General features: G+C 37.1%; 1 protein-coding gene across 5 annotated transcripts in view; it reads left to right on the top strand.

Annotated features, from left to right (window-relative positions):
• The first annotated feature begins 13,154 nt into the window (after positions 1-13,154).
• The window catches only part of LOC129242782 (ras-related and estrogen-regulated growth inhibitor), a 29,301-nt gene continuing 14,511 nt past the window's right edge, over positions 13,155-27,944 (top strand). Inside the window, exons 1-2 of one of the 5 annotated variants that reach the window (XM_054879628.1) lie at positions 13,155-13,245; positions 18,686-19,208. In XM_054879628.1, the coding sequence (XP_054735603.1) occupies positions 19,121-19,208 (88 nt within the window). In that variant the 5' untranslated portion in view covers positions 13,155-13,245; positions 18,686-19,120. Of the gene's footprint in view, positions 13,246-18,068; positions 19,209-27,944 lie in introns of all 5 variants that reach the window. The other 4 variants (XM_054879626.1, XM_054879625.1, XM_054879624.1 and 1 more) reach the window with 4 other exon arrangements.

Here is a 27,944-nt window from a genome sequence, read left to right as displayed (position 1 = left end):
TGTGTAAAGCGTCTGTGTAATATTTGCTGGCGTCTGTTCAATATCACTTCGCACAATTTCCGAATAGGCTTTCACAAATTGTTTACTTCGCTAATAACAGAAATAAGATAATGGCGCACACAGTGTGGCAAAAATTGGCGAATTAAGTGAAATATGTAAACTCATTGCCTGATTATTTGCTAAATTTAGCACGAATAATAGAGCATTCCCTGGATATACGAAATGGAATACTTTTCAGGAGCTTAATGACTCAAATCTTTGCCGCTCAATACACTACGTTCATTTCAAAAATTTCCGAACCATCTGAATACATATATCCAAAGAATGGTCCAAAGAAAAAAATATTTGTTAGCAATATTACAATTAGAGCACATACGCCGTCAGACTAACTAAGGTTAAAGAAGCTAAAAGTTTAATTTAATATATATGTTTAGGAAAAGCGGTCTCTAATTTCTGTTAGTGCATTTAATGTCCGCGCAAGGAAATGCTGTGACTGAAATAAAAAATGAAATTTGAAAGGTCGGGCCAGGAAGCACCGAGAGATTTGGTAACTCCTAAAACACTCTGCCTAAAAAGCCCATTGTATTTAAATCTCTGGAAAGTGAAAGGGTAGATAGTTATGGACCAAAGGAGAGAAGAAACAGAAAGAAAAAGATAGGATAGAATAGAAGTAGTTAGACCTGTGAGAATTTTCCAGCAGCGTTCAAGACCTGACCATCGCACTTTATGTAAATTGCATTATAATCATTACAGAATCGCTAATTCATTTCTTGATTTCTGGAGAACTGTAGAGAGTGCGCCATCTTTTATGTCGGTATGAAAACATTGAATAGCTTTGAAAAAAAGAACTGATTTGTATTAGTGAGGTATTTTTATTTGGTTGGGTTATTTACAATTTATTAAAACTATTTTTTGAATACAATATGAATCAAGTGGCCACCTTTATGAACAATCACAAACTGCAATCTTTTTTCTGCGTTTGTCATCACCTTCTCAGGCATTTCGGGTTTTATAGTGTCGGTTTCGGCACGAATGTTTGCCTTAGGCTAGTCAATAGTCATTGGCGTAAGCCTTACTTTTCAGATAATCCCACAAAAAGAAGTCCGGGGAGTTAAGTCAGGTGATGTGGCCTCTTTTTGACACTAGAAGTCCTAGGAATTTTCATTGCAGAAATTCAATTGTTGCATTCGCAGTGTGGCATGGCGTACCGTCTTGTTGAAACCAATAACCGTCTTAACCTTTCTCACGCATTTGCGGCAATATTCTTTGCGTCAATTGCATTTTATACAGAAACAAATTTACATCATCCTTTAAAATGCGACGACGATACGTCACTGTTGGCTCCTGGGCAACGCTGTCCCTCACTGCTTCAACAAGTTCATTGGAACGTCTTGGTCGTTGATGAACGGCATGTTGACACTCTTCTACTGTACCGTGCTCAAAAAAACTGGACTCCAGTATTGTCAGACGATGCCTGTATGCCGCGATACTTTTTGCGATATGCGCGTCGAGTTAAAACAATAGAACGACTATTTTCGATATATAGCGTCACTATTTCAGCGCGCTGTTTCGGTATAAAGCGATCCATGGTTCAAATTGTACTGAATTGACGTATCGAAAACATGTACGTCGAAGTTGATTGGTAAATCGATAAAATGTCAAGGTTATTCAGCGTTTACATACCGACATACAAGATGGCGCACTCTCAGCTTTGACTTCTTTATGCTTCTATGTGATCCGACGACTGATTTGTTTATTATCTAGAAATACGATGATTCGTGGAGTCTATTTTCTAATTTTCTTGTTTCTTTTTAAACTTTTTTAATTTACTTATTTAAGTCTAAGATGAGCAGAACCTTAGGTTAGGTTAGGTTTGGCAGCCGCATCGCACATAGAGACAACGATGCCACTTAGACCACGAAATGGGTCCGTTGTGAAGCCGCGGGGGCTGAGCTACATTTCCCTCTCCATATTAAACCATCCTGAGCTTTTGACAAAGCGTAAAAGGTTGTTGATACCTAAAATGTATAGATTATCTATATTCGTTAAGAAGTAGGATTTTAAAAATCGGTTCCTGCTTCTGGCTAGAGCTGGGCATGTGCAAAAAAGGTGTTGAATTGTTTCCAACTCCTCCTCATTTCTGCAGCTACGACAGAAATCATGCGTGTAAACGCCTAATCTCTTTGCATGATTTCCTATGAGACAATGTCCTGTGAGGGCCCCGACTAAGGTCCTGATTTGAAGTCTATTCAGTTTTATAATGCTCTTGGACAGACGTAAATTTAGCCTTGGCCATGTTTGCCTAGCAATTTCACAGGTGTTAACGCTAATCCATCTCTGATTTGTAGACCTGATTAATGCGTCCTTAATGAGAAGCTTACAAGTTGCGAGAGGTATCTCCATAAGATTACTTATGTCTGGCAAGCAGGTACCTTCTCTTGCAAGTTGGTCTGCCCTACAGTTCCCTGGTATATCTCTGTGGCCTGGAACCCAGCACAAGATTATACGATATTGTTTGGCCATCTCATTTAGAGATTGGCGACAACGTAAGACACTCCTTGATGTTGTTTGGAATGCATCCAGGGCTCGTAGGGCAGCTTGGCTGTCTGATAGAATGCAGATATCCGTTGATGATATTCTGTTTATCTTTAGCCATTTTAAGGCTTCAGGAATAGCGTTTATTTCCGCTTGAAAAACACTACAGTGATCCGGTAGTTTAAAGGATTCACTAATAGAAAGCTCTTCGCAAAATAACCCTGATCCTACACCGGTATCCATTTTAGACCCGTCCGTGTAGATCTTAACGGGTGTGTTAGGTGTTGGATCTTCTTCAAACCATTCCAGTCTAGAAGGGATTTTCATTTGGAAATTCCTTTCGAAGCAGAGAATGGGAGGATGATAATCGCAGTCACTGGGTATATCCGTGTAGGAGTCTAAGATGGTCGAATGTCCCTGTGTGACAGTCTTCCATTGTGAGCTCGCTTTGAGCCTTACAGCGGAGCAGGCCGCTAAGTATTTGCAGAAGAGATCTAGGGGTGGCAGATGTAGTATGATATCCAAAGCCATGGATGGCGTGGTTTTCATGACGCCACATATTGCTAATTCCGCTGATCTCTGCACCTTATTCAGTAAATTAGAATAGGTTTTTTTCTGCATAGCACACCACCAAACCACATTTCCATATAGAAGGATGGGTCTGACGACAGCAGTGTAAAGCCAATGAGCAACCTTAGGTTTAATTCCCCAGGTCTTACCTAAAGCTCTCTTACAGGCATAAAAAGCTAGGTTCGCTTTCCTGACTCTTTCTAAGATGTTTGACTTCCAAGTTAGTTTCCTATCTATGATTAGTCCCAAGCACTTGGTTTCTTCCGAAATCACAAGAGCTTCCCCCTTGAGCATAATTGGACTTAGTTGAGGGATTTTGTGTTTCCTAGTGAACAATATAAGTTGTGTTTTGTCTGGGTTAACTCCTAGACCACACTTTCCTGCCCACCTAGAAAGTATTTCTAGAGCATTTTGTATTAGGTCTCTTAATGTAGACACAAATTTACCAGAGACAGCAATGACAACATCATCGGCGTAAGCTATCACCTTACAGCCCACCGATTCCAGTATTAACAGAAGTTTATTTACAACTGCGTTCCATAGAAACGGTGAGAGGACTCCGCCTTGCGGTGTACCTCTACTTACCGATCTCCTGAGCACCGATTCTCCTAGTTCCGCTTCAATGATTCTGCTATTTAGCATTTTGCCAATGAAGCCTACCAAGCCCGGTTCTACCCCAAGATCAGTGAGTGCTGCAGTAATTGCCCCCCCTTCGACATTGTTAAAGGCCCCTTCAATATCAAGGAAAGCGGCTAAAGTAAACTCCTGTTTGTGCAGTGAACTCTCTGCCGTGTAAATAAGGTTATGTAGAGCCGTCTCTACCGATTTCCCTTTCGTGTAGGCATGTTGTGACGTAGAGATAAGATTTCTATCTATAGTTAGGCTTAAATGAAATTCTATCAACCTCTCCAAAGTTTTCAATAGGAAGGAAGAAAGAGATATCGGTCTTAAGTCTTTTGGATGGGTATGTGAGTTTTTACCCGCTTTTGGGATGAAAACAATTTTGACTTGTCTCCACTTAAGAGGTATATAACCGTAGAGAAAGCAACCTTTGAAGATTGCTAGCAGCCAGTGTGCTAGATATCCGGCGGTCTTTTGCAGTTCCACTGGGTAAATTCCATCTGGACCCGGTGATTTAAAGGGTTTGAAACTTTCAATCGCCCATAAGAGCCGATCCTCAGATATAGCATCTATTCTGACTTCACGACAGTGTACTGTATCTTCCATATCATGCCCAGTAATGTCTGAGCAGCCTGGAAAATGAGTGTCGAGTAAAAGTTCTAAGGACTCTTTACTGGTTGTAGTGAACGTACCATCACTTTTCTGTAGCAGTTCCCAATTTTGAGGACTTCCCGCTAAGATCTTACGAAGTCTGGAGGTCTCAGTTGCCCCCTCGACCTCTTCACAAAAGGATTTCCAAGATTGTCTTTGGGCCTTCCTGATTTCCTTCTTGTAGATTTTCAGAGCATCTTTATAATCTTTCCAATCTTCTGCGAGACGTGTTTTCTTTGCCTTATTAAAAGCACTTCTGCTTGTTTTTTGAAGCATGCCTAGTTCAACCGTCCACCACTTAGGCTTGGGTTTACCCCTCAGTCTTCTTATGGGACAGGCTTCCGCTAAGGCAGCATTCATGTTGTAGGTAATTTTGTGCACCAAGTTTTCTAGTCCTTCTATGCTTTGCGGTACCACTGATGGACATGTTCCTAGGGTAACCCCGATACAATCTATATACCTTTCCCAGTCTGTTTTCCTGATATTTCTACCAGGCTTAGGATTCGGGATATTTTTGCTAACCTCAAACGAGATATATCTATGATCAGAGAAGGAATGTTCTTCCAAAACTTTCCAGTTCCTAATTCTGTTAATAACGGAGTCAAAAGCAAAAGTAGCGTCTAACACTTCCTGTCTATTACTAATGACAAAAGTAGGTTTATTACCTTTGTTGCAAATCTGTAGTTTAGTACCTATCAGATAATCAAAGAGACACTCACCTCTAGCGTTAGTATCAGTGCTGCCCCATATCTCGTGATGCGCATTTACATCCGCACCAATAATTAGCTTTGCGCCAAGCTTCTGCGCCTGCGCTACCAGATCTTTGAATATTAATCTCGGTAGCTCCTCGTGGTCATGTGCGAGGTAACAGGAAGATAGCCACATCCGTTCATTTCCCGACTCCAGGCTAATGGTCAGTTGATCGGTGTCGCTGTAATTAGAGAGCATGAAAGCATTTATCCCTTTTCATATTAGTACGCACGCTCTAGGATTACCTTTGTTGCGAGCATACATCAGTTTATATTTTTGAGTCCTTAGTCCGCACACAAGTCCATGTGATACCCATGGTTCTTGAATCAGGACAATATGATGTCCACCTTTGGCCAGGACCTTACAGACTAGATAGATATATTTACTAAAATATTTCTTACATGCTAGAACAAAAGGGAGCTATCATATTATGAATAGTGAGACGCGATTCTCGAATGGAGCATAATCGAAGCATAAACAATATATTTCGCCGCTAAATTAAACAAATCAAAAGAAATATGCGTTGCAATTAAAAATATTTATCACAAAGCATTAACACCCTAAGTGAATCGTTAAGTGAGCCGCTCAATAATCGCGAACGTACAGCGCAAGGCATTTCTTATATCGGGTATTTTTTTAAGAGCTTGAGAACTCAAAATTATAATACAAAGCAGAAATATTGTTCGCATAATTTTGTATTTTATTATTATCTGGTAGATAATTTCAGGGCCTTTTTTAATGGGATATAGGCATATGCCCACCGAGGCTACGAGTTACTAAGTTGCTCAATAGTTCGCTAAGGAGGGCATCACTGCAAGCCTAAATGCTACGTACATGAAGTTTTATTTTAATCTGTCAATTCATTCTTTATTTATAAGCCATTTAATGCCGACGTGTAACAGTATTTCCTACAATGGGAAAAATCAAGTATCGTGCAGTGATTGATTTTTTTTTTCGAAGGTCTAAAAACAAAGGAAATTAGGAACGAATGTTGAAAGTGTATAAAAGCTTTTCGTCATCAGTTAGTACAATAGAAAGATGGGTTGTTGAATTTACACGTGGGTCGTACAAGCCTTGAAGAATATTCACGTCAAGGACGCACAAAAACAGTAAAAACACCAGAAATCGTAGAAAAAATATGGGATATCGTATTGAAAAATCGTCGGGTGAATGAAAGAAAAGATTTAGTAGGCATCTCATTGGGCAGTGTAAGTAATATTTTGACTGAAATATTGGGTTCAAAAAAGCTGGTGCCGCATTCGCTAACAAAGGAACAAAAACATATTCAAATGCGACTTTCTCAGCAACATTTAAAGCGTTTTCGATAGGATAAAATAATTTTTTGGCATCGATTAATCCCTATGAATAACCTTTGGGTCTTCGACAATAATCCTCAATCAATAGAAGAGAGTAAAGACTGGTATGAAACAGGCTTGTGTCCAGAATTCGCCCAAGAAGATTTGTTTGAAGATCAATAAGGTCAGTTTTTTGGGATCCGAAAAGAATTTTGTCCACCCACCATATTGACCAGATTTGGCCCCTAGCAACTTCCATCTATTTCCAGACCTAAAAATGCATGCGTGAAAAGCGCATGTGGAATCATATTTCGCAGCCCTTCCAGATTCTCACTGCAGGGATGGAATTCACATATTGGAGTCTCTTTGGAAAAAGTGTATCGAAATTCAGGGAGACTATATTGAATAATAAAGTGTATTCCAAACCATAAAATTGTGTTTTTCTTAATGAGCCGCAAAACTTATTGAACAATCTAGTGAATAGTCCATTGGATCAGTTCAATGAATCGATAGTTAAGCGCACTGTGTGGCAATTTGCCGCCATTCGCAGCTGTCAAACCAAAGTTATTGTTTTCGAGTAGTTCTCACGCAGCTAAAAAACAACACCCGATTTTAACAAAAACGTATTTAGAATATATATTTCCCACACAAACTATTTCTATTTTCTCTTAAGATAACTTTAGAGAGGAGGAATTTGTTGAATACTAACAAAACTCTGGTGCGCGTTTTAATAGAAGCATACAAAATATCGCTATAGACGTATAATGCAAACATGAATTAGAAGAATGATTGTTGGCACGCGTTGACCAGAAATTTTCATTAAATAGTTAATACAATTACTGAGAGTTTGCATCCCATCATCAATTAAATGAGCACTCAACAGTTTTTACAATCAGTACACAAACTCACACGCACATAAAAGATAAAGCACCCATCCACCTCGTAGCATTACGAACTATGTAAATCACAGAACTGTTAAACCGCATCGCATTAATCACTTGCAGTGCTTTCAAAGGTCGTAATTAACCACACAGATGTTTTCAATAAAATTTTGTAACAGAACTCGAGCCAAATGCACTGCTGAGCTGAGCAAATGAATAATCGACTAGCGCATATTCCGCATTCCACATACCTACATACATACATACTTACTAGGCCGGGTCGATTTGTGGGGAGGCAAAAAATCGCCCATTGCTCTGTGAAAATCATATTCTAGGGATCAAAATAAGAAACTTTGCTGAAGGAACCATACCTCTAAAACGAATTCTGATGTCCCCCAATTTGGGTCGAACTTTTTGGTTTCTTTTCTATAACTCGCTTAAAATAATTTTTTCATTTACATATGTTCTGACTAAATAAATTTCTTAAGAGAAAAAATAGATATTATTATAAATAAATAATAAATATTATTATAAATAAATAAAAATAAAGAAAAAACATAGCCATTTAGCTGATTTTTTCATGCAAAGGCCAAAAATGGTGATATTTTTAAATTGGGGGACATCAGAATTCGTTTTAGAGATATGGTTCCTTCGGCAAAGTTTCTTATTTTGATCCCTAGAATACGATTTTCACAGAGCAATGAGCGATTTTTAAATCGACCAGCCCTAATACTTACGTATACGAATATATCTGCTGTCAATATTATTTTTGATGCGCTAATCTCTTCCAGTTTTCTACGCCCATGCTTTGCAAGAAAATGTGATGCTTATTATATCTGTTCGCAGGAGCGGATTAGTGATGTTGGGTCTCTTTTCCCCTTTTAACTGCCTAAAAATATTTCTTCTACAGCAATGCATGAATATTCATAATTACGCTATTCATTAACGAGTGTTTCGAGACTTTTTTCTACAGTTAACACCACTACGCCACAAGTAAGGTATCTTGCGAATTAATACTGACACCTCTGTTGAAAGTGGCTTGGTTATGGAGGAGATTAAAACGTACTACCAGTACTTGGAGTTCACAATGCATACTTTTTTAAACGCTTCGCATTAAAAAAGCTGTTCTTTCTTTTGCTTGCCGTACCGTTTTCTGATTAATTGGCGCTAAAGTCGCTGCGAAAAAATCGAATCTTATTCTATAGTAATTTACGAGTAAAATATGAAATAGTATTATAGTATAAAAAAATAATGCATACTGTCATTTGAGAATAAAAGGCTTCAAATTAAACACAGAAAAATACAATATTAAAAAATTGATTATTTCTCAGTGCGCGTGGCCTCTAAGCGGTTGCCTACACTGCCTTATGAACAATCCGGTCCTGTCTGTTCGTATGAGTGCGTGTGTATGTGTATTCACACAAGCGAAATAAAATCGCTGCTCATTGATCAGTGTAATATTTTCTTGTTTCAATTTGCATTCATTGAAAATTGGTTTGATCTATTTATCTGTCTATCTCTTTGTTCGATCTCGTGTGGTTGCCCCATAATGTTCTCTCTAATTAATGGCAACAAGGCAACTTCTGCAGTTTAGGTAAACATAACTTCAAAGTGCTTGTGTCTGTGTATGAGTTATATGTTAACGCCACTAAATTGTTTGCTATATTTAAAGTAAACATTGTTGTAGCAAAATTCCACTAGCCCATCAATGAGAGGACGAACCATACTTTCTCAAAAATTGTGAGCTCAATATTGAGTGAGAGCATTAACCGTTTAGTGTTGTAGAAGAAAGCCAAGTATACCACTATCGCATTCAAAATCAATTGCTACAACAAATTTCTATGTACTGTAAATGATTGCTAAGAGTTGGATTGGAAGAGTAGTACCACTTCACAGCTTTATTCTGAAATAAAGAGCCTCTCACGCCTAGATGCCAGTAGTGAGCCTAGACGGTACCTTTTTTCAAGCCACCTTTGACATTTTTCAAGTACAGAATACAATTTTTCACGATAGAATCAAAATTATTTTATTATTATTATTATTACTGTAGCTCAACAAAGCGGCAGGCGAAGATGGCACACAGCCTGAACTAATGACAGCTGACCTGTAAATATCAGCGAAAATTCTTCATCTCCACATCACTGCCGTGTGGAGCAATGAAAAGCTGCCTCCGTCCTGGACAAAAGGCATCTTAATGAAGCTGCCTAAGAAAGGCGACCTGCGTGACTGCGGCAACTGGAATAACCCTACTTAACACCATCTACAATTGTAGCTGTAGTCATACAAAGCAGGCTCAAAGATATCGAACGTTTCTTACGCGACGAGTAAGTTGGTTTTCGCCCTCACCGAAGCTGTGTTGACCAGAATACACTTCGAATTATAGTAGAACAATCAGTTGAGTGGCGCTCCCCGCTCTACATGCTATTCGTAGACTTTAAGAAGAAGGCAAGGTTGTCCCCTGTCGCTCCTTCTCTTCGCCATGGTCTTTGATGACGTCATGAGCCAACTGACCCTGCACAAATAAAAAGGCATTTTATGGAGTTTCACCAGACATCTTGAGGACCTGGACTTCGCCGATGACATATGTCTCCTCTCTCACAAACTCTCTGACATGCAAGCGAAAACGGACAAACTAGTCGCGCTGGCACGCACTGTCGGACTTGAGGTCAACATCGCCAAGACCAAGGCCTTGAGAGTTAACCACAATAATGCAAGGTAGATATTGGTTGACGGTTCGTCGAAATCTTCTGCTACCTCGGCTGCATCATCACGGCATATGGTGGAGCAGATATCGCAAAATTCTTGATTTTTTTGATGAAAATAATCGTCCGAGTGAGTCAACAATTCAAATTTTGATGGAAAAAGTTCAAGCAAGTTATTCCCTCGAGGATAGAAAAATACTGGCAGACCGAAAACTGGACGTTCTACTGATAATATTGCTGCTGTAGCACAAACTATCAATATCTCGACGATGTCAACAATTAGCATTCATGAATTGACTGTTTGGCGGATTTTACCTATACAGGAGTTCATGGTGAACACTTAAATTATGTAATTTTCCACATAGAATTGTAAAGAGCCATATTTTGAACAAAAATAGTGAAGCATGGAAGAATCTAAATTTGGAAATGTTTTATTTTAAAACATCTAGATACGTGTTTTGAAGGGATCTTTAGATGATTCAACAATAAGGACGATTCGAAATAAAATATGCCATCTTTCAAGTCTTTGTCATGGACTCGCTAATTTTCAATGCCTTTGCTGCGGAATTTAAGCATGCGCGGGGTTATGTTGATTTTAATTGTGCCAACTGATTGCGACTTATTGACCTGAAATTCTAGGAAGCCCCCAGAAGAAAAAGTTTAGTATCGGAGTCAAATCGCATAATTCTGAAGGCCAATCCTTGTCACATCTACGGGAGAATGTATAGCATTCTCCAATCTTCTTAATAAGTTTCCAATCGTTCTTAATAAGATTGTACCATTAGCTGCTCAATCGTATAGCTTAACATTGAGACTTCCTATCAAGGACTAAATGATAAACTACAGATGTGACAGATGCAACAACATGACCGACACAACCTGAAAAATGTTACCCGTGACTATTGAAATTCTGCCCTTATCCAAAATCTCGTAAGGCTTCAAGAGGTTTTGAGTTGTTCTTCGTTGTTTTGGTACATATAGTATAACAGAGATGCTTAAAAACTTACATTCATAATTTAGTAACGAGTTCGAATTTTTTTCAGGTAATTTATTTATTTTGACAACCGACACAATTTGATAACATCTCTTTGCCAAATGTTAAGTAGAATATCTATAATTTGCTAAAATGAGCTCGATTTTACTCGAAAACCGTTTCAAAACAATTAATATTGTTTTAAGTTTAATAATTATTAAAAAAATGTAATGCATTTAATCAATTATTAATTCAGCGTGAATCTGCAAAAATTCGCTTTTTTGAAAGCTTGTCGATATTGTCGGTCGTTAAAATTGGGTCGAAAGAGCTCGAAGCATAAAAAGTTTATTCGAGAACTTTAATCGCCGGGTTCGGTACAAGATACAAAAACGGCAGTGTACATTCGCACCGACTGTTTTATAAATTTTTTCTTTTAACTTTGTAGCATAAATTATAATTATGTAAAGCAAACGTATAATGGGAAAATTTGTTTCTGTTTTATTTGGTTGGTACCTACCGTTCAATTTAAAAATTTGCTGCTGAGTGGTTTTTCGTTTCTTTATAATTTTTTTTTTTTTAACAATTGTTTATCTCTTTTATTTAAAAATGTTTGGGAAAACAATTTTTTTTTTCTTATCACCATCAACTTTTTTCTTATTTGTGCAAAATGCTCTTCTAGCGAAGCGCTAACATGCGTGCTCGTGTATTACGTAAATATAATACATAACACTTGAGCTGAAAAGTCCCGAGCCTAACATATAGATGGCACTACTTTTACTACATTCATCTCTTTTTCAGTTGGTACCTTAAGGGGGTGGTAGGGTTTAGCGCTAAAAAAAAAAACACTTTTTTTTTTAATTTTTTACAGAAATATGGCTTAAGATACTTTAATAAAATCAGTTGCATGTTATTGTACATCTTTGCAATAAGTTTTTAAAAAATATTAACAATAAAATATTGACAAATAAGCCCATGACAGAGTTTTTTTGGAGATATGTTTTTCGAGAGGTGCTCTGCGGTGCCAATCGGCATTCGTCGTAGAATCATCTGAAACCAAAAAAGTCGAATTTTTCAGTATGACGTAATGCTCCCCCCCCCCCCCCCCCCCCACATGCATAAAATTTTTTTTTTTTTCATTTTTGTAGTTTTGGTGGCAAAAAAACGTAAAACGAGCATTTTTGGCGAAAAATTTCGCCATATTTGTAAGTGAAAAACAACCTTAAAAAAATAAAATAAAAAAAACAGTGTGGGGGGGAGGTATTTTTGATTTAGAAGACGTGTGCCAAATTTGAAAAGAATCGGTTGAATAGTTTCGGAGTTGTGATTGGCACCGACTTTTAAGAAGTCGTTTCGGGAAAAACGCGTTTGAAAAAATGACTCTGAAAAATTATCTATGCTCCGCATTCGAGGTAGAGTGCCTACAAAGGCTATAACTTTGAGAGTTCTGCTCCGATCCACTTAAAATTTTGACACAACATTCTTGAAATGATTTACTATAAGATGAGTGCAGACAAAAAATTTCGACAGAAGACAGCTGTTAAAATTTCAAGATATCCTATTCATTAGTTCGTGAGTTATTGTGCCATGGGTGACGTGTTTTGATCTTACACAGCTTATTGATGGAAAAAATTCCATTGAAACGAAGCAATGGCTTGAAAAGTGTTATGAGAAAATTTCCGAAGAAACTTTGAAAACGATTATAAACTTTTTTCACAAGAATCTTTTTTTAACATATTTTATAATAGAAAAATTACAGCAATTTTTTTGTTTTGAAATTTTGAAAAGAACTGAAGATATTTCACTTTAAATAAGAGAAATCTAAATTTTTTCAAGATTGACATGAAAAATTCTACAATACAAGTTTTTTTTTTTACTATTGTTTTTTTGGACAAGTTTTAACTGTTTCAAGGAAAATAATAATATATAATTATATACTTATTTTTATATTCAGTAAAAAACACTCAGCACATTCAATTTGCCCAAATATAACCCAGTAGAATCGTTTGAGTATTAATAATAATTTCATTTGGCTCCTTCTCTCTTGTTTTCCACTCTCTCTACATAGAGCTATTTTTAAAACTACATTTAAAAATGTGTTGTTTCGAAAAGATACAAAAATATGTACGTATTACAAGTGAAAAGCAGCGGAAGTGCGATCAGTACGCTTGATCAGCAACATGTTGAAGAGTTGGCCAGCAAGCCACGGACGAATTAACGCTTGCAGTAGTGAGGAGTGGACCGAAATTTCAACGCGGTGAATAGTGCCGGTTAGACTAATTGATTAAAATGGCAAAAACCAAATAAAGCAAAACCAAAAAAAAAAACAGCGAAAAAACATAGAAAATAACCAAAAATTTAAACATAGAAGTCTTACTCCAAAAAGACATTAGTGAACGAAAAAAATGAGCTGGAAGTGTTTACATGATTCAAACAGAATTTCTTTTTTTTTCTTTGTGAAATTAGTTAGAAGTTCGATAGATATCTTTTACATCGAATGCACTTATATTGATTCTTTAAAGCCTATGTAGAAATACAGGTATATTTGCATTATCGTGAATTTCTACTTCGGAGACTCGATTTTCGTTTTCATCGGGACGTATGTACAGACATAAAACTTGGCACATTATACAAATAAATAAAAAGTACGCCAAATACCGATCAGACGAAAGCTACGACAGCCAAACACGCTGCCAACATTCATTTGTCTACATGCATATGTATGTATAGACATGCATGCAAAAGAAGTGTGAAACGAAACAAAAAAAACATAAGGCAACCACGCGATCAGCAACAGAGAAAATAAGTGGAATAGCAGACAAATTTAGAACGCTGATATAGAACAGCATGGTGGTTTTCGAAATTGTTTGTATTAGAAAGAATTAATAATTAAACAACAGTCATACAGACGGCGCGGCAATACAATGCGAACGCAGCACAACACCGCGTATGAGTGACTTTTTTCGGCTTCAATGCTTTCAGTTTCATACATAACAAAGTGTTTGGCTAAGATTTTATTATATATTTCGTTTTTTTTTTCATATTTTCTGTATGTCAGATTAAAAATTTGAAAGTGCTGTTATTGTTGCCATTAAAAAACATATTTGTTAACAGCTAAAATTGCAAGTAACAAAAGGGAAAAAGGTGTAGTTATGTAAAATAATTGATTGTCCGTCAGAGAAAGCTGGTGAAACTCTCGAGCAGAAGCGCCAATTTAAAAACAATCAGTCTTGCATATAACAAATTATAAGTTAATAAATATTACGAATTATTTTTCCATTTACTTGCTTGTATTCTAATTTATACGAACGATTTGCACCTACACAATACGTGTAAACATATGTACATACATAGAATGTATGATAAGACTGGAAATCAATTTATATGAACAAGGATTTTTACCTTAAAATTGCGCTTATACAAAATGATAAAATAAAACTTACAATCACTTTTTTAGCACAGCGCTATTAGCAGAAAATACCAAAAAGAAAAATTATAAGCAAAAATACTAAAAAGAAAGTAAAAAACCAAAGTTATAATGCTTTGACATTGAATCTTGTGAAAGGCATCGAAAGTCTTTTAAAAATATGTAAACACATGCTATGCGATTTCATTGAAAGGGTGATCCAAATATAGAAATCTTATTTTTTTTTGTGTCATGAGTTATTTTGACACTGACCGTGAGCTCTTTTCCATTTGAAATATGGGCTGTCAATCATTATGATGGTTCAGGTAAAAAATAGAAGGGTCGAAAACGCAAATAGCGAAGACAAAACATAAAATGAAGAATATTGAAATCAAACAGAAAAAATGTCGAAAATGAAACATAGAGATATTCAAAAAATTGGGGGAAAACACTTTAATATAAGAAAATTGAAATACGAAATCATGACAAAAGTATAAATAGTATAGCGGTTGCCCCTCGACAGGCAATGACAAATCACCAGGAGTATTTCCGGTATGAAAAATCTCCTCATAAAAAATATATGCCATTAGGAGTCGTTTTAAAACTGTTGAACCCCTCATTTGTGGCACAAAATCAAGACGAACACCACAAATAGGAGAAAGGAATTGGTCAAACACTCAAAAGGGCACGCGCGAGAATAGTTGTATAAACTTCGGTCTGGAATGAATTCAGCACTTGCTTGCTTTTCGAATTTGTTGGGCCTTATATCCTCTTTACTTTTTTCGGCTTTTGAAACTTCGAAACTTTGTGAGATATGTTCTGACTTTTTTCAAAATTAGAGGTTATATTGCAGAAGCGGGTCATATAATGAACTTACTGCATTGTGCCATTGGAGACTAATCACGATTCGATACAGTATCACTTTTCAGCTGGATCCATGCAACAGATCGTTGTTTCAATTTCATTTCGATGGCTATATATTCACAAGCAAAAATATTGTACATGAATATCACAATATGTTTATCGGGAAGACAGTGAATATATGATACAAATAATGGTAATTTTAAGTCCAAAATTTTGTTAAGATGTTTTTTCGGAAATGCTACGAGAAACTTTCTTTAAATCAACGGTGAGCGCTGATGTGTAAAGATTATCGACTTTTTGGCTCAAAATATATGGTTAGTGCGAGTTCGTCCGCGAGGCCACCAAAGCCTGATATAATATTTTTAGCCAACACAAACAGTATCTCATTGTTTTTCCAAATTTAGTTACAATTACATTTTCAAGAAACAAAATAAAAATAAGTTTTAAAAATTTGTTGAAGCTATTACCGTTTTAATAGTAAACTAAAGCCGTACATACCTATTCCTTACCTATAGCCATAACTGATATTGGACATTGTATGTTATATTGTAAATCCATCGCTCCGAAGCTACGTTATAAGACATCAAATCTGAAAATATCGTATACCTACTATGGCATACATACGTAAATTTGAAATTTTTAAATTAATTACTAGTGAAGGTCTAACTAAAAAAATTAAAACACTATAGATAGTTTTTTTTAGCAGAGATATGGCTTGATCTTTGGGAAATTACGAATGCCACCGTGATCACATAGTTCCCAGAATATATTCAGAAAATTTAAAATGCAACTGCAATGGGCCTACGTCAGAGTTTGGTTTTTCTCTCGAAACATTTCAGGAACTCTATTTTCGCTATAGTCTTCAGAGTCATTACTTCCTTTCAGGTGCTAAAACATATTGCCCAAAGTGCTTTTTTTTTACTTTATAAAACAGAAAAAAAACCCAGGAAACTCTATTAGGTGAATTCGATGACTCTTGGGTAGTATTCTTTTCATTCTTGGTCAAAAATTCACGGATAGTGATTACACTGTACGATGGTGTATTATCATTGTGACACATCCACAAATTGTTTTCCAACAAATCATTTTGTTTTGGCAAGCTGCTTAACGTGAACGTCTCATAACGCCTAAATAATAGTCTTAATTTTCTGATTATGTATATAAAATTCTGTATATAAAAACCATGAGCATCGCTTTCTTCACTGAAACCTTTTTTGTTTTTTTGTATTGGTTCATTTGGAATTCTCCACTCACCCGCCTGATGTGTGGATCACGTGCCGTACTCAACAACCCACATCTCGTCATCTCCAATGTTGTTGAGTGTTCGTCTGACTGTTACAAATCATGTACTTGTCAATGTGCTGATCGGATCCACAAGCTATGTTCAAGTCCTCTGCCAGCTTTTTAATCGCTAATTTGGGCTATTGATAAAACTTTTTGATGTTTGCATCAGTTTTTGATTTGTAATTTTTCATTTTAAATTATTATTATTATTATTGTGAGGGGATATATTTACTTTTTAACACAACGCCAATTTATTTGTACCCAAAGACCGCGGCATGCTCTAAGATGGCCCGTTGGTCTAGAACTCGAAAATTTAGCGTATTTTATGGAATTTTTTTACAACAAAAAAAAATTTAAATTTGTAAGGCCTTTTATTAAACTTCTTCTACATACAAAAATGGCAAAAAATTGTTTTTTTTTATTTTAATTTTAATAATTTAAAAAATGGCGCTGAAGTAGGCCCTCACGAAAAATTGGACCTGGGCAGTGTTGTCCATTTGGCTTTTCAATTTATCTGAAGCACAAAAACCAAAAAAATTATTAATCAACATGACTGTGGCTGTGACCCGTACTAGAAAAAAAAAAGTTTTCAAAGTGGTGTGACTTAGAATTTGACACTCTAAAAATCGGGTTTTTTTCAGTTCTTTAATAAAAAAATACAAAATAATTGAAATAATAATATTATTCTAGTACGAGCGATAGTCATTGATGTTGTGAATAACATATTAAACTTTCGGACGATTCGGTTGAATAATTGTATTTTTGTTTTTTTTGACAACACCAGGCCGAAAAAAATCGTTTCGAAATAAATCAGTTTAAAGTTTGAGGTACAGGCGCGCGCGGACCACTCTCACCTAATTAATGGGCTGTAGAAGCTATAATATTGGGAATTTCCCCATGAAAATTTCTGAGTATATTCTTAAAACACTATACGTTTAAAATATCGAAAAAAACAAAAAACCAATTTCTTGAAAATTTCTAGACCACCGTGCCTGCTCAAGCGTTAGTCTAATTTGTTTTGGAAGATGCTTAAAGATTGATGTTAGCGCTCAATCTAGGGGTTCTTCTTGTTTATTGATGCAATAACCGCGTATACGAATTTGGCCAAGTCGCTACTGTCTCGTGTTAGCCGGCGCCACTTGGACACACCAAGTGAAGCCAAGTGCTTCTCCACCTGATCTTTCCAACGCAGAAGAGGCCTTCCTCTTTCTCTACTACCACCAGCTGGTACCGCAGCAGAATACTTTCAAATCCAGAGCATTTGTATCCATGAGGCCGTTACGTGAATGAAATCGTATGGCATAAATGTTTGGAAAGATTATTATTACGTATGAGTATACGCGAATTACAAACAAACATTTTTTGTATTTTTTTCTTTTTTTAATAGAAGCGTGTGTTTGGTTCGCCCTCTATACATTAAATGGATAAAATCCGCACTGTCACAATGCTTTTAAAAAATATATAATTTTATGATATTTTTATATTTATAATATATACAAATTTATTTGCTTACCTTACTCTGTCTGTACGCCATCGCAGCTCAGTGCTGTTTTGTGGTTGTGTGCAAATGTTCGCTGCTCGTTGTTGATCGTTGATCCTGTGTACCGCAATAAAAGATCGCTTGTGCGTTAAAACGTATGTTGTTGGTAAAATAGAAACAAAGTGCCGGTTGAAAACAAAACAATAACAAATGTGTAACAATCTATAGCGAGCTGGTGTAAACATATGAAATGAAAGCTCCAGGCTGAAAAAAAAATTCCGAGAAAGCCAAAATAAAATTTTTTTTTAAATATAACAAAAGCAGCAAAACAATGCCAAATAAGTGATAGCAAGTAGAAAAAGCACAATGCAATAGAAAACGGAAAGTAATCAAAAAAAAAAAACATAACACGTGATAAAACTTAAATATTCATAGAAAACTATTGTTTTTATTTTGGTTGCAAAGTTTTGCTACCTTTCTAAAATAAATCAATTAGAGCAGCCAAAGAAACTTACAAGAAGAACAACATCAAAGTGTATGAAAAGTGCAAGCAGTGAATTGAGTAAATCCAGCCACATACATATAAACACATAAACAAATAAATTCTTTGTAGAAAAATGTGTACGTGCTCCCGCCACTAAATATTTTCATTCATATTATTTGTGCGTCTATGCAGCGTTCGGAGTCAAATTGCGTTCAATGCAAGCACTCACATACACATGTGTACATGTACATACATAAGTAGTTACGTCACTGTGTGAAATCAGCACATTTATTTATTATTGCCACGGCCAAAAATTAAAAAAAAAAAATCACTACAAACTACACAATAGCTGCGTCGGTGAATAAATACATTTGCATGTGTATGCATTACCTACGTAAAAAATATAAACTTATATATATTTGTGCATTTAAAACCACAAGTACATTTTCCACTCCCGATCGCCTCAACTGTCGACTGTGGGTCTTCGCATAAAAAAAAGTTCAACTTATTCACTCATCTGGGCTTGTGGATTTCAGTTGCGGTTTTTGGTGTGGTTTGTTGTTGTGGTATTTTTTTTTTCTATTTTATTTCATTTGGCACTGCACTGCTCACATCAATTTAACGGTAATGACAACACGCGGTATTCGACGCAAGAAATCGACTTTGACAGAATTAAAAATTGCTGTCGTTGGAGCGCCGAGCGTTGGGAAGAGTGGTATATTATAATTCACATAAAATCAATATTACTTATTATATTATTGCATATAATTATTAAGCATAATTGTCATAAGTTTAATTCAAAAATAGGTCAAAACGGGAAATGTGTGCATTAACTTCGTTAGTGTTCAGTGAAAAAAATGCTTTGAAAATATGATATGTGAGTCACACTACACATTTTCCGTTTTAGCTTATTTCTGGCGTTTAAGTTGAACTTTTAGCTTTAGTGTATTAAGGGGTTAGGGGTACTCAGTGGCCCGAAAAAATTATGATTTTCAATAATTTTTTTTTTGCTAGTCAATTGCTTTAGCTTACAAAAATAAAAACATACCATTAAAAAAAGTGAATAATTGTAAAAGTTAGTGTGCAGCCCGTTCCCTTGCGGTGATCATCACAAGTCCTTGGAGAGTCATCTAAAATCAATCGGACAAGAAAAATTAGTTTTATTAATAGACAATCTTCTGCCTGATCGAAGCTTTTTTCCCAAAATTAACAATATGGCGGCCTCGGGAAATATTATTCACATTTTCGGTATTAATTGTTTAAAAAAAATCGAAATATTTGAAAAAAAATCCTTCGATCAGGCACGAGTTTTTTATGTTTTAAAAGCAGATTAAATTTTATTGAAATATACCAAGCAGTTTTAAAGTTACGATGATCACCAGTTCAAGAAACATAGTTTTGAGAAAAACGCATTTAAAGTTTTGCTTTCGATTTATGTAGAGTTATACGAATTATTTAATTGCTTACACTGTGTCATCAATTCCTGGGTCATATAATAGTTCTTCAGCCGTCATAGCAGCTTCCAAAATATCGATTTGCTGTTGCCTACGTAGCATTCTAGCTTCTCGAGTGTTATCGTTAGCGCTCTTATCTGCCACTTTCACACGTGCAGCTGCTAGCTACATGCTCTCGAAAGCTCCGGAGTGCCCGAGCGTCCTTTGTTAATTGTTGAATATATCGAAAAGTATTTGCTACATTCACTTTAAATTTTCACACTACATTTTTAAGATATTATAGTTTAAGAAAATATAAAAACAAAAAACAAATTTTTGAAAATTCTGACTAGATTTAACCCCTTAAGGAACGTAGCGTAGAGTTTATGGAAAACAATTTTGCGGTACATTTTAACCCTCTAGAACTTTTGAACACTTCTTTTTGTTCTTAACATCACAGTCTTTGGAGAACCATTGCTTCATTCACAACCTTTCGCCACCCATCTCTATCTAAGACTACTTCCTTCCACCGCTGCATGTTCAGCTTTGCAAGGCCATCTTCGAGCCATCCGTTTCTAGGACGTCTTCTTCTTCGACCTCCAACAGGGCGCAATTCAACTGCCTTTCGAGCTGAACACATGTCCAAGCCATCTTATCCTCTGAGAGTTTAAAAATCTTATCGCAGCTTCATTTTTTGCCAAAACTTCCAGCCCATGATTATATCTTATTCGATAAGTATCGTCCTGCAGTCTTATTGTTCCATACATTTTTTTTTAATTCTTCTTTCGAAGACTATTAACTGATTTATGTCAATCATTTTTAGCGTGCATAGTTCGCAATCTTAGCTAAGCACAGCGCGGGCCAAGGTCATATACATACATATATCCTTAACTTTTGGTCACGAGATAATAATTTTGATTTAAACAACTTCGTATTAGAGTAATAAGACTTATTTGCAGCTAAAGCTCTGTCACTAAACGTCAATGACATATCCTTATTGGCTAATATTTTGATACCCAAAAAGGTAATTTTTGCATACTCTCGAATGTATAGTCGCCGATCAGCCCGATCATCATGCCTTAAACCAGAGCTGGACCGGGCCATAAACTTCGCTTTTTTCTGAATTAATTCTTAGCCCAGTAGCTCGTACTATTTTTTCTAGTTTTTTAAATGCATCCTGTAATTCACTTCTGTTTTTCGCCATGATAAGTTATCATATGCATATTCACAAAGCTGGAGCTGCTTTTAGTATGTAGTCCCATTTGGATTTAGTTCGGTAATTGATGCGTGCAGGCCCAGGTTGAAAATCAATGTTGATAAAGCGTCTTCCTGTTTAACTTCTGATATAATGGCAAAGATTCAGAACACTTTCTTTTAAATACTTCCTACATTTAAAATGTAAAATCACATAGCTTCCTATGACGGTTTACTATAAAAATACGTGGAAATATCAGATAAAAATATGCTAACATAGATGCAGAGCAAGAATGAAAAACAAAACTCAAAATTTACGATTTTGCTAGTAACGGTGCATTCAATTGTTGTGAAATGGAATGACTATTCTGTTTTAAACGGCCTCAGTAGTGCTAGCGTAATGCACTAGCCTGTCCTCCCAGAGGTTGTGGGTTCGAATCCCACGTAAAAAGCACGATCCTCACACTTTTCTAAATTTACCTACTTTCCTTGTTTCTAAAAAAAAGATCCTCGAACTCCATTTCTCAACCCTCAAAAAACACGTATCTATAACTTATGCATTGTGGCTGCTTAAACAATCAAAGAAAAATACACAGTTACACATTGCATCAGTGGCACCAGCAAGAGGAAGCGGGCGATCGCGGTAATAGCGCAGACACACGAAATTTAGCGAAGTCCTCACCCATCTGTGCGATGCTTCTGCCAGAAAAATGTGAAACACAGATGAAGCTCCAAGCAGTAAGAAGGTGTTGTTCCTAAGCAACGACAGGTGGGCATCCCCACTACTTAGGACTGGTAGCGGCAGGCTAATCACCTACCCAGTCAGAAATCAAAATAGATTAATGAAACCAACGCAAGACTGAGTCTTTTCGAAGCCTATGCTCTCGAGAGGAATGAACAAGGAAACAAATTCTGTTTCAAACATCAATAGTTATCGATCAGTCTTTGAGACATCATCTGATTAATATGGCGCCCTTATCTACCCATACTTCAATTGAAATTCGAAAGCTAATTATTCAGTTGCGAGAAGACCAAGGCGAATCTATTAAAGGTGGTGTTGGTAAATCAGCTGATTTGTTTTCTTTTTTCTTTCGCTGTGTTCGCACAATTTAACAAGGCGATTTAATTTTTTCTTTTCTATTTCGTCAATACCTTGCCGTGACAATCCAACGTACAAAAGATTGTTCTAGTGCTACCATCTTCAATAAAAGCGCCTTGGAGAAGACAAAGAATCAACAATAAAAAAAATCTGTGAAATTCTTAAAAAGTGTACTTCAACGGTCTACGGTATTACCAAAGGTTTGAGAAGGAAAATAGGCATTAGTAGGCATGGTCAAGGAAAGAAACTTACACAAGCCGAGGAGAAGTGTATACAAAGAATTGTTGAAAAAGATCAATTACCTTCGTAGGAAAGCATAAAAAGTATATTAGAAAAGCAAAAGGGAAGAAGGTTTCAACAGAAACGATTCGTCGAACCGCCAGAAGAAGCTCATTTGCCAAAACATACCAGAGCAACACTCAAGCATGGTAGTGGATCAGTAATGGTTTGGGGATGTGTATCGGCTAAAGGAACGGACAGTCATGATTTTGTGCAAGGCGTTATAGATCGCTTTGAATATATTGACATATTATATTAAAGCAAAATTTAGAGCAGTCAAGTACTAGGGTTGAAAACAATTATATATATATATATATATATATATACGAGGCGTGTTCAAAAATCATTAGTGTGTTGTTTTTGGCCAAAAAATCCCGCACAAGCAACGATGTGTGAGCAGGGGTGTTATTGTGATACAAGAGCCAATTTTTGTGCTTCCACAAATCCGGGCGTTTCTGGCGGATTGCTTTGCGCAAATTGCACAGCGCATAATTTGCAGGTAATATTCCCTATTGACCGTTTTACCCTGTGGCAAGAACTCATGATGCACAACACGTCATAACCATAAACCCACGATTCGTCACCAGTTATGACCCTCTGGAGCAAATTTGGGTCGTCACGGACAGAGTCCAACATCTCATTGGCAATGTTGCTTTTGGTCGAAATGGAGCTGTTATGGTACGAATTTTGCGACGACCCGTCTCATGCCCAAATCATTGAAAAAACAACGAATGGCACGAGCCCATCGATATGTCTAGGTCCTCAGCAACCGTTCTAACGGTGATTCGACGATTGGCCAATACCATTTTCTTCACTTCATCAATTTTTTCGACTTTTGTTGAAGTGCTCGAGCGTCCGGCACGCTTTTAGTCGTTCACATCTTCTTCTCCGTATGACACAGTCAACATTCGGAACGCATCCGCGCACTTAATTTCGTTTTTCACACAAAATTTGATACAGATTCTTTGATCCATCTTTTTGAATAGGTGAAAATCGAAGACGAGCCGAAACACGTGCAATCAAAGCAGCTGTCAACAATTAACTGAACATTCAAAATGGCCGAACTCGTCGGCATGAGGGAGAGACCTGAGAACCAACATAACGAGACAAAAAATCGAAATCCGAATATATGTAACCTGCGAAAATTCAAAATGCGCGATACTTTTTGAACACACCTCGCATATTGTCGGGTACGCACTTTCTGGGTGTTTGGCAGAACTCCTCCTCCTATTTGCGGCGTGCGTCTTGATGTTGTTCACCTAATGGAGGGACCTACAGACTTAAGCCGACTCCTCCGAACGGCAGATATTTTTTATAAGGAGCTTTTTCATGGCAGAAATACACCCGGAGGCTTGTCATTGCCTGCCGGTATTAGAAAAAACTGTTTCTTCATTTTGGTCTTTCACGAAGATTCGAACCTACGTTCCTCTCTGAATTCTGAATGGTAGTCACACACCAACCCATTCGGCTACGGCGACAATATTCAGGAATACAGACAACAACTTAATTCCTCAAATAAGTTTTTTAATTGTGGATTTTGCTTCTTTGTCTGCCACAAGATCTTCGCCAATGACAAAAATTTCGGCATTACTTTCCCTGTTTCCGAAAAGTTCTTCTACGGTGACATCATCTTTGAATATGTCAGCAGAATTTTACTTTGCATTGCGCGTTAAAAAAGGCTGCGATTTATAAGAGATTGAAAGTAAATCAAGTATTTGCGAATCCGAAAATACGAATTAAGGGGGTGACCAAAATATATGGAAATTTTGGAATTAACTAGAAATTTTTAAAAAGTAACAGTTGATTACAAATTAAAGAGATTTTCGAATTAACGGAGTAGAAATTATCGTAATTCCGATTTGTTACTTCAAAATAACACTTAATCGCATAAAAAATTATACTTGTGCACCAAAAAGTTTGAACTGGGAAGTCAACTGTCAATTTAATTACCATGGAAATGGCAAATTATTGAAAAAATAGTAAAGCTATTTTCCATAGCTAGCATTTCCATCCTATTACAGGGAAAGTTTCGAATTTTTCATATCTCAGCAACCTGGAAAAAATTTTAAATGCTTTTCTCGTTCACTTTGCATTCTTCTTCTTGGTCATAAAACCACAATTAGCCCAAATACAGGCAATGAAGGAAAATTTTTACAATATTTCTATTTTCCGTACACAACAGTTGCAAAACAAATTTTCTCAATTTCTCACTAAATAGTTCACCTACTCTACCTCTACTCTTCCTATAGTCCGCTTTCTTCATTCATACACGTTTGCCGCCAGGCTTTCAATGCGGGTTTTACTGTGTGTGCTAATGTGGGGTTTTACTCAAATCGAGTGGACAAAATGTCATTTGCATAAAAGTACCAATACATGCTACTGCATGAACTACCGAGGTGTAAATACCCACGGCATGTCATACTCCAAGCAAAGCTTGTTTACCAATCAGTTCATACATATTCACTTGTATACAAACAAAAACCTGCATACTTTCCGTGTTGATTGTTGTTCTATTGACCGGTTTTTTCCACTACTGTTTCTATCTCCTGTCGGAATGTTGATTTTTTTGCCTTTATGCTGTTTTCCTATGCAACTCTCTCGATGCTCTGTGTTTTGTATGTGTTTAATTTTCACTTACAAATGCACGTTGAAGGGAAGTTGCGTACAAATGCACGTTCAAAAATGCTAAAATATGCCACAACTGCACTTGTATTGCCTGTTCTTCTCTTAGAACGGTATTATGTGTGCCTTTTGTGCGAGCCAAACATGCAACAATAAGGTGCAATTCACTGACACTAACACCACGGAACGGACTGCAAGCCCATTAGGGTGGCATGTAACTATGTATGCGTATGCATATATGAAAAAGTAGGTATGTCGCGATTTACTAACAGCACCTTTCCCCCAGAGCGTACTGCATAAATTGGAAACGGAAGTCCTTTTTTAGGTTGCGAGTTTAACAACCTGGTTGTAGGTGGCGTCGCTGCTGGCTGAACAAAAGCAGCTGTTTACAAGAGTGAAAGCCTTCCGCTTTTACGTAAACACACCCAAGCATATAGATACCCTGCAGGGAAAATACATTGTTTCCGTTTGATGCTTTTCTTTAAAATCGCGTCAACGATGACATTTAACTTCGCAAGTTGCTTGCCATTATAATGTGTAAGAAAAATTGTCTGATTTAGGGGGGCTGACTCATGAACTATTCTTCTTCTTCTTAATTGGCGCGATAACCGCTTACGCGATTTTGGCCGAGCTTAACAAAGCGCGCCAGTCGTTTCTTTCTCGTGCTAACCGGCGCCAATTGGACACACCAAGTGAAGCCAAGTCCTTCTCCACCTGATCTTTCCAACGCAGAGGAGGCCTTCTTCTTCCTCTGCTACCAACAGCTGGTACCGCACCGAATACTTTTAAAGCCGGAGCATTTGTATCCATTCGGACAGCATGACCCATCCAAAGTAGCCGGTGGATCTTTATTCGCTGCGCTATGTCTATGTCGTCGTAAAGCTCATACAGCTCATCGTTCCATCGTCTGCGATATTCGCCGTTGCCAACGTGCAAAGGTCCACAATTCTTACTCAGAATCTTTCTCTCGAACACTCCAAGCGTCGCTTCATCGGACGTTGTCATCGTCCACGCTTCTGCGCCATACGTTAGGACGGGCTTGATAAGAGTCTTGTAGTGTGTTAGTTTTGTTCGTCGAGAGAGGACTGTACTGCTCAGTTGCCTACTTAGTCGAAAGTATCACTTGTTGGCAAGAGAGATTCTACGTTGGATTTCAAGGCTGACATTGTTATCGGTGTTAATGCTGGTTCCTAAATAAACGAAGTCTTTTACAACCTCGAAATTATAACTGCCTACAGTGACTTAGTGCCGATACGCGAGTGTGCCGACTCACAGTGCGGCCGATTCCCGAAAAGCTGGCCAAAACTCAAAAAATTAAGTAATTAATTCAAAATTTCTTACTCGGGGGTTATCGGGGTCGCTGATTACGAATTTGATCTTAAAATTTTGAAAATCCACCCCCTTCCATCCCTATTGGCCACCCCCTCACGTGAAATAGCGTATATTCCAGAACATAATCAAAATGCATGTAAATTTATATGTTTTCGGGGTCGCAAGGTAGCAAGTGGTAGCAGCTGAATCTTGATTTATTCAGTAAACATTACTTTTTTGAGTAACCTTTAATAGGTTTCAAAGCAGCATATGACGGCGTTGTATTACTATACAGTTTGAAAACTCAAATTTTATAAAAAAAATTGCAAAAAATGTATCTACGTATTGCTGCAGCTAAAAATTTTGTGTCGAGGTATTGATATGTACTAAAGATTTCTCGTATTTTACTAACCTTCCGAAGATGATTCCATCTGATTTTGTTCAATTTACTCCATTACAAAATCTTTGAAATGTGTACAACTTTCACTATTCATCGACAGTAATACGATGCTCAAAAGAAGGCCACGTTGCGACTGAAAATACAGAGGATACTTAGGGTACAGGACGTTGCTATGAACGGTTTTCACTACTCAAGGCATTACTGTAGCCAACCCAAAGACAAAAAAACTGTATCTAGAAATTTTTTTTCGAGTTTTGGCCAGCTTTTTGGGAATCGGCCGCACTGTGCGACTGTTTGTTTGAAGACAGGAGGTACTTCGTTTTGTCCTCTTTCCCCACCAAACCCATTCGCTTTGCCTCTTTATCTAGTTTGGAGAAGGCAGAACTAACAGCGCGGTTGTTAAGGGTGATGATATCGATGTCATCGGCATACGCCACCAATTGTACGCTCTTATAAAATATTGTGCCTGAGCGATTAAGTTCTGCGGCTCGTACGATGCTCTCCAACATCAGGTTAAAGAAATCACACGACAGCGAGTCACCCTGTCTGAAACCTCGTTTGGTATGAAACGGCTCGGAGAGGTTCTTCCCAATTCTGACGGCGCTGCTGGTGTTGAGCAACGTCATCTTGCATAGCCGTATTAGTTTTGTGGGGATACCAAATGCAGACATCGCGGCATACAAGTAACTCCTTTCCGTACTGTCGAATGCAGCTTTGAAATCGACGAAAAGATGGTGTGTGTCGAATCTCCTTTCGCGGGTCTTTTCCAAGATTTGGCGTATTGTAAATATTTGGTCGATGGTAGACTTTCCAGGTCTAAAGCCACACTGATAAGGTCCAATCAGTTGGTTGACGGTAGGCTTCAGCCTTTCACACAAAACGCTCGCTAGAAACTTATAGGCGATATTTAGAAGACTAATACCGCGGTAATTGCCACAAATTGCAGAATCACCCTTCTTATGGGTCATGGACTCATGAAATATAGTCACTTGAAAAACATCGTTTAGAGTATTAGACATTGGTACTCGATTTTTAATCTTTGTGAAATGGAACTTTTACCCTCTAATCCATGTTTTCTCTGCAGGGTATACGCATTGCAAGTGCCCGTATAGA

Source organism: Anastrepha obliqua, chromosome 3 (genome assembly GCF_027943255.1).
Source record: "Anastrepha obliqua isolate idAnaObli1 chromosome 3, idAnaObli1_1.0, whole genome shotgun sequence".
In the NCBI taxonomy this organism is placed as follows: domain Eukaryota; kingdom Metazoa; phylum Arthropoda; class Insecta; order Diptera; family Tephritidae; genus Anastrepha; species Anastrepha obliqua.
Note: the sequence above shows the minus strand (reverse complement) of the source record. Positions and strands in the feature narration are given on the sequence as shown.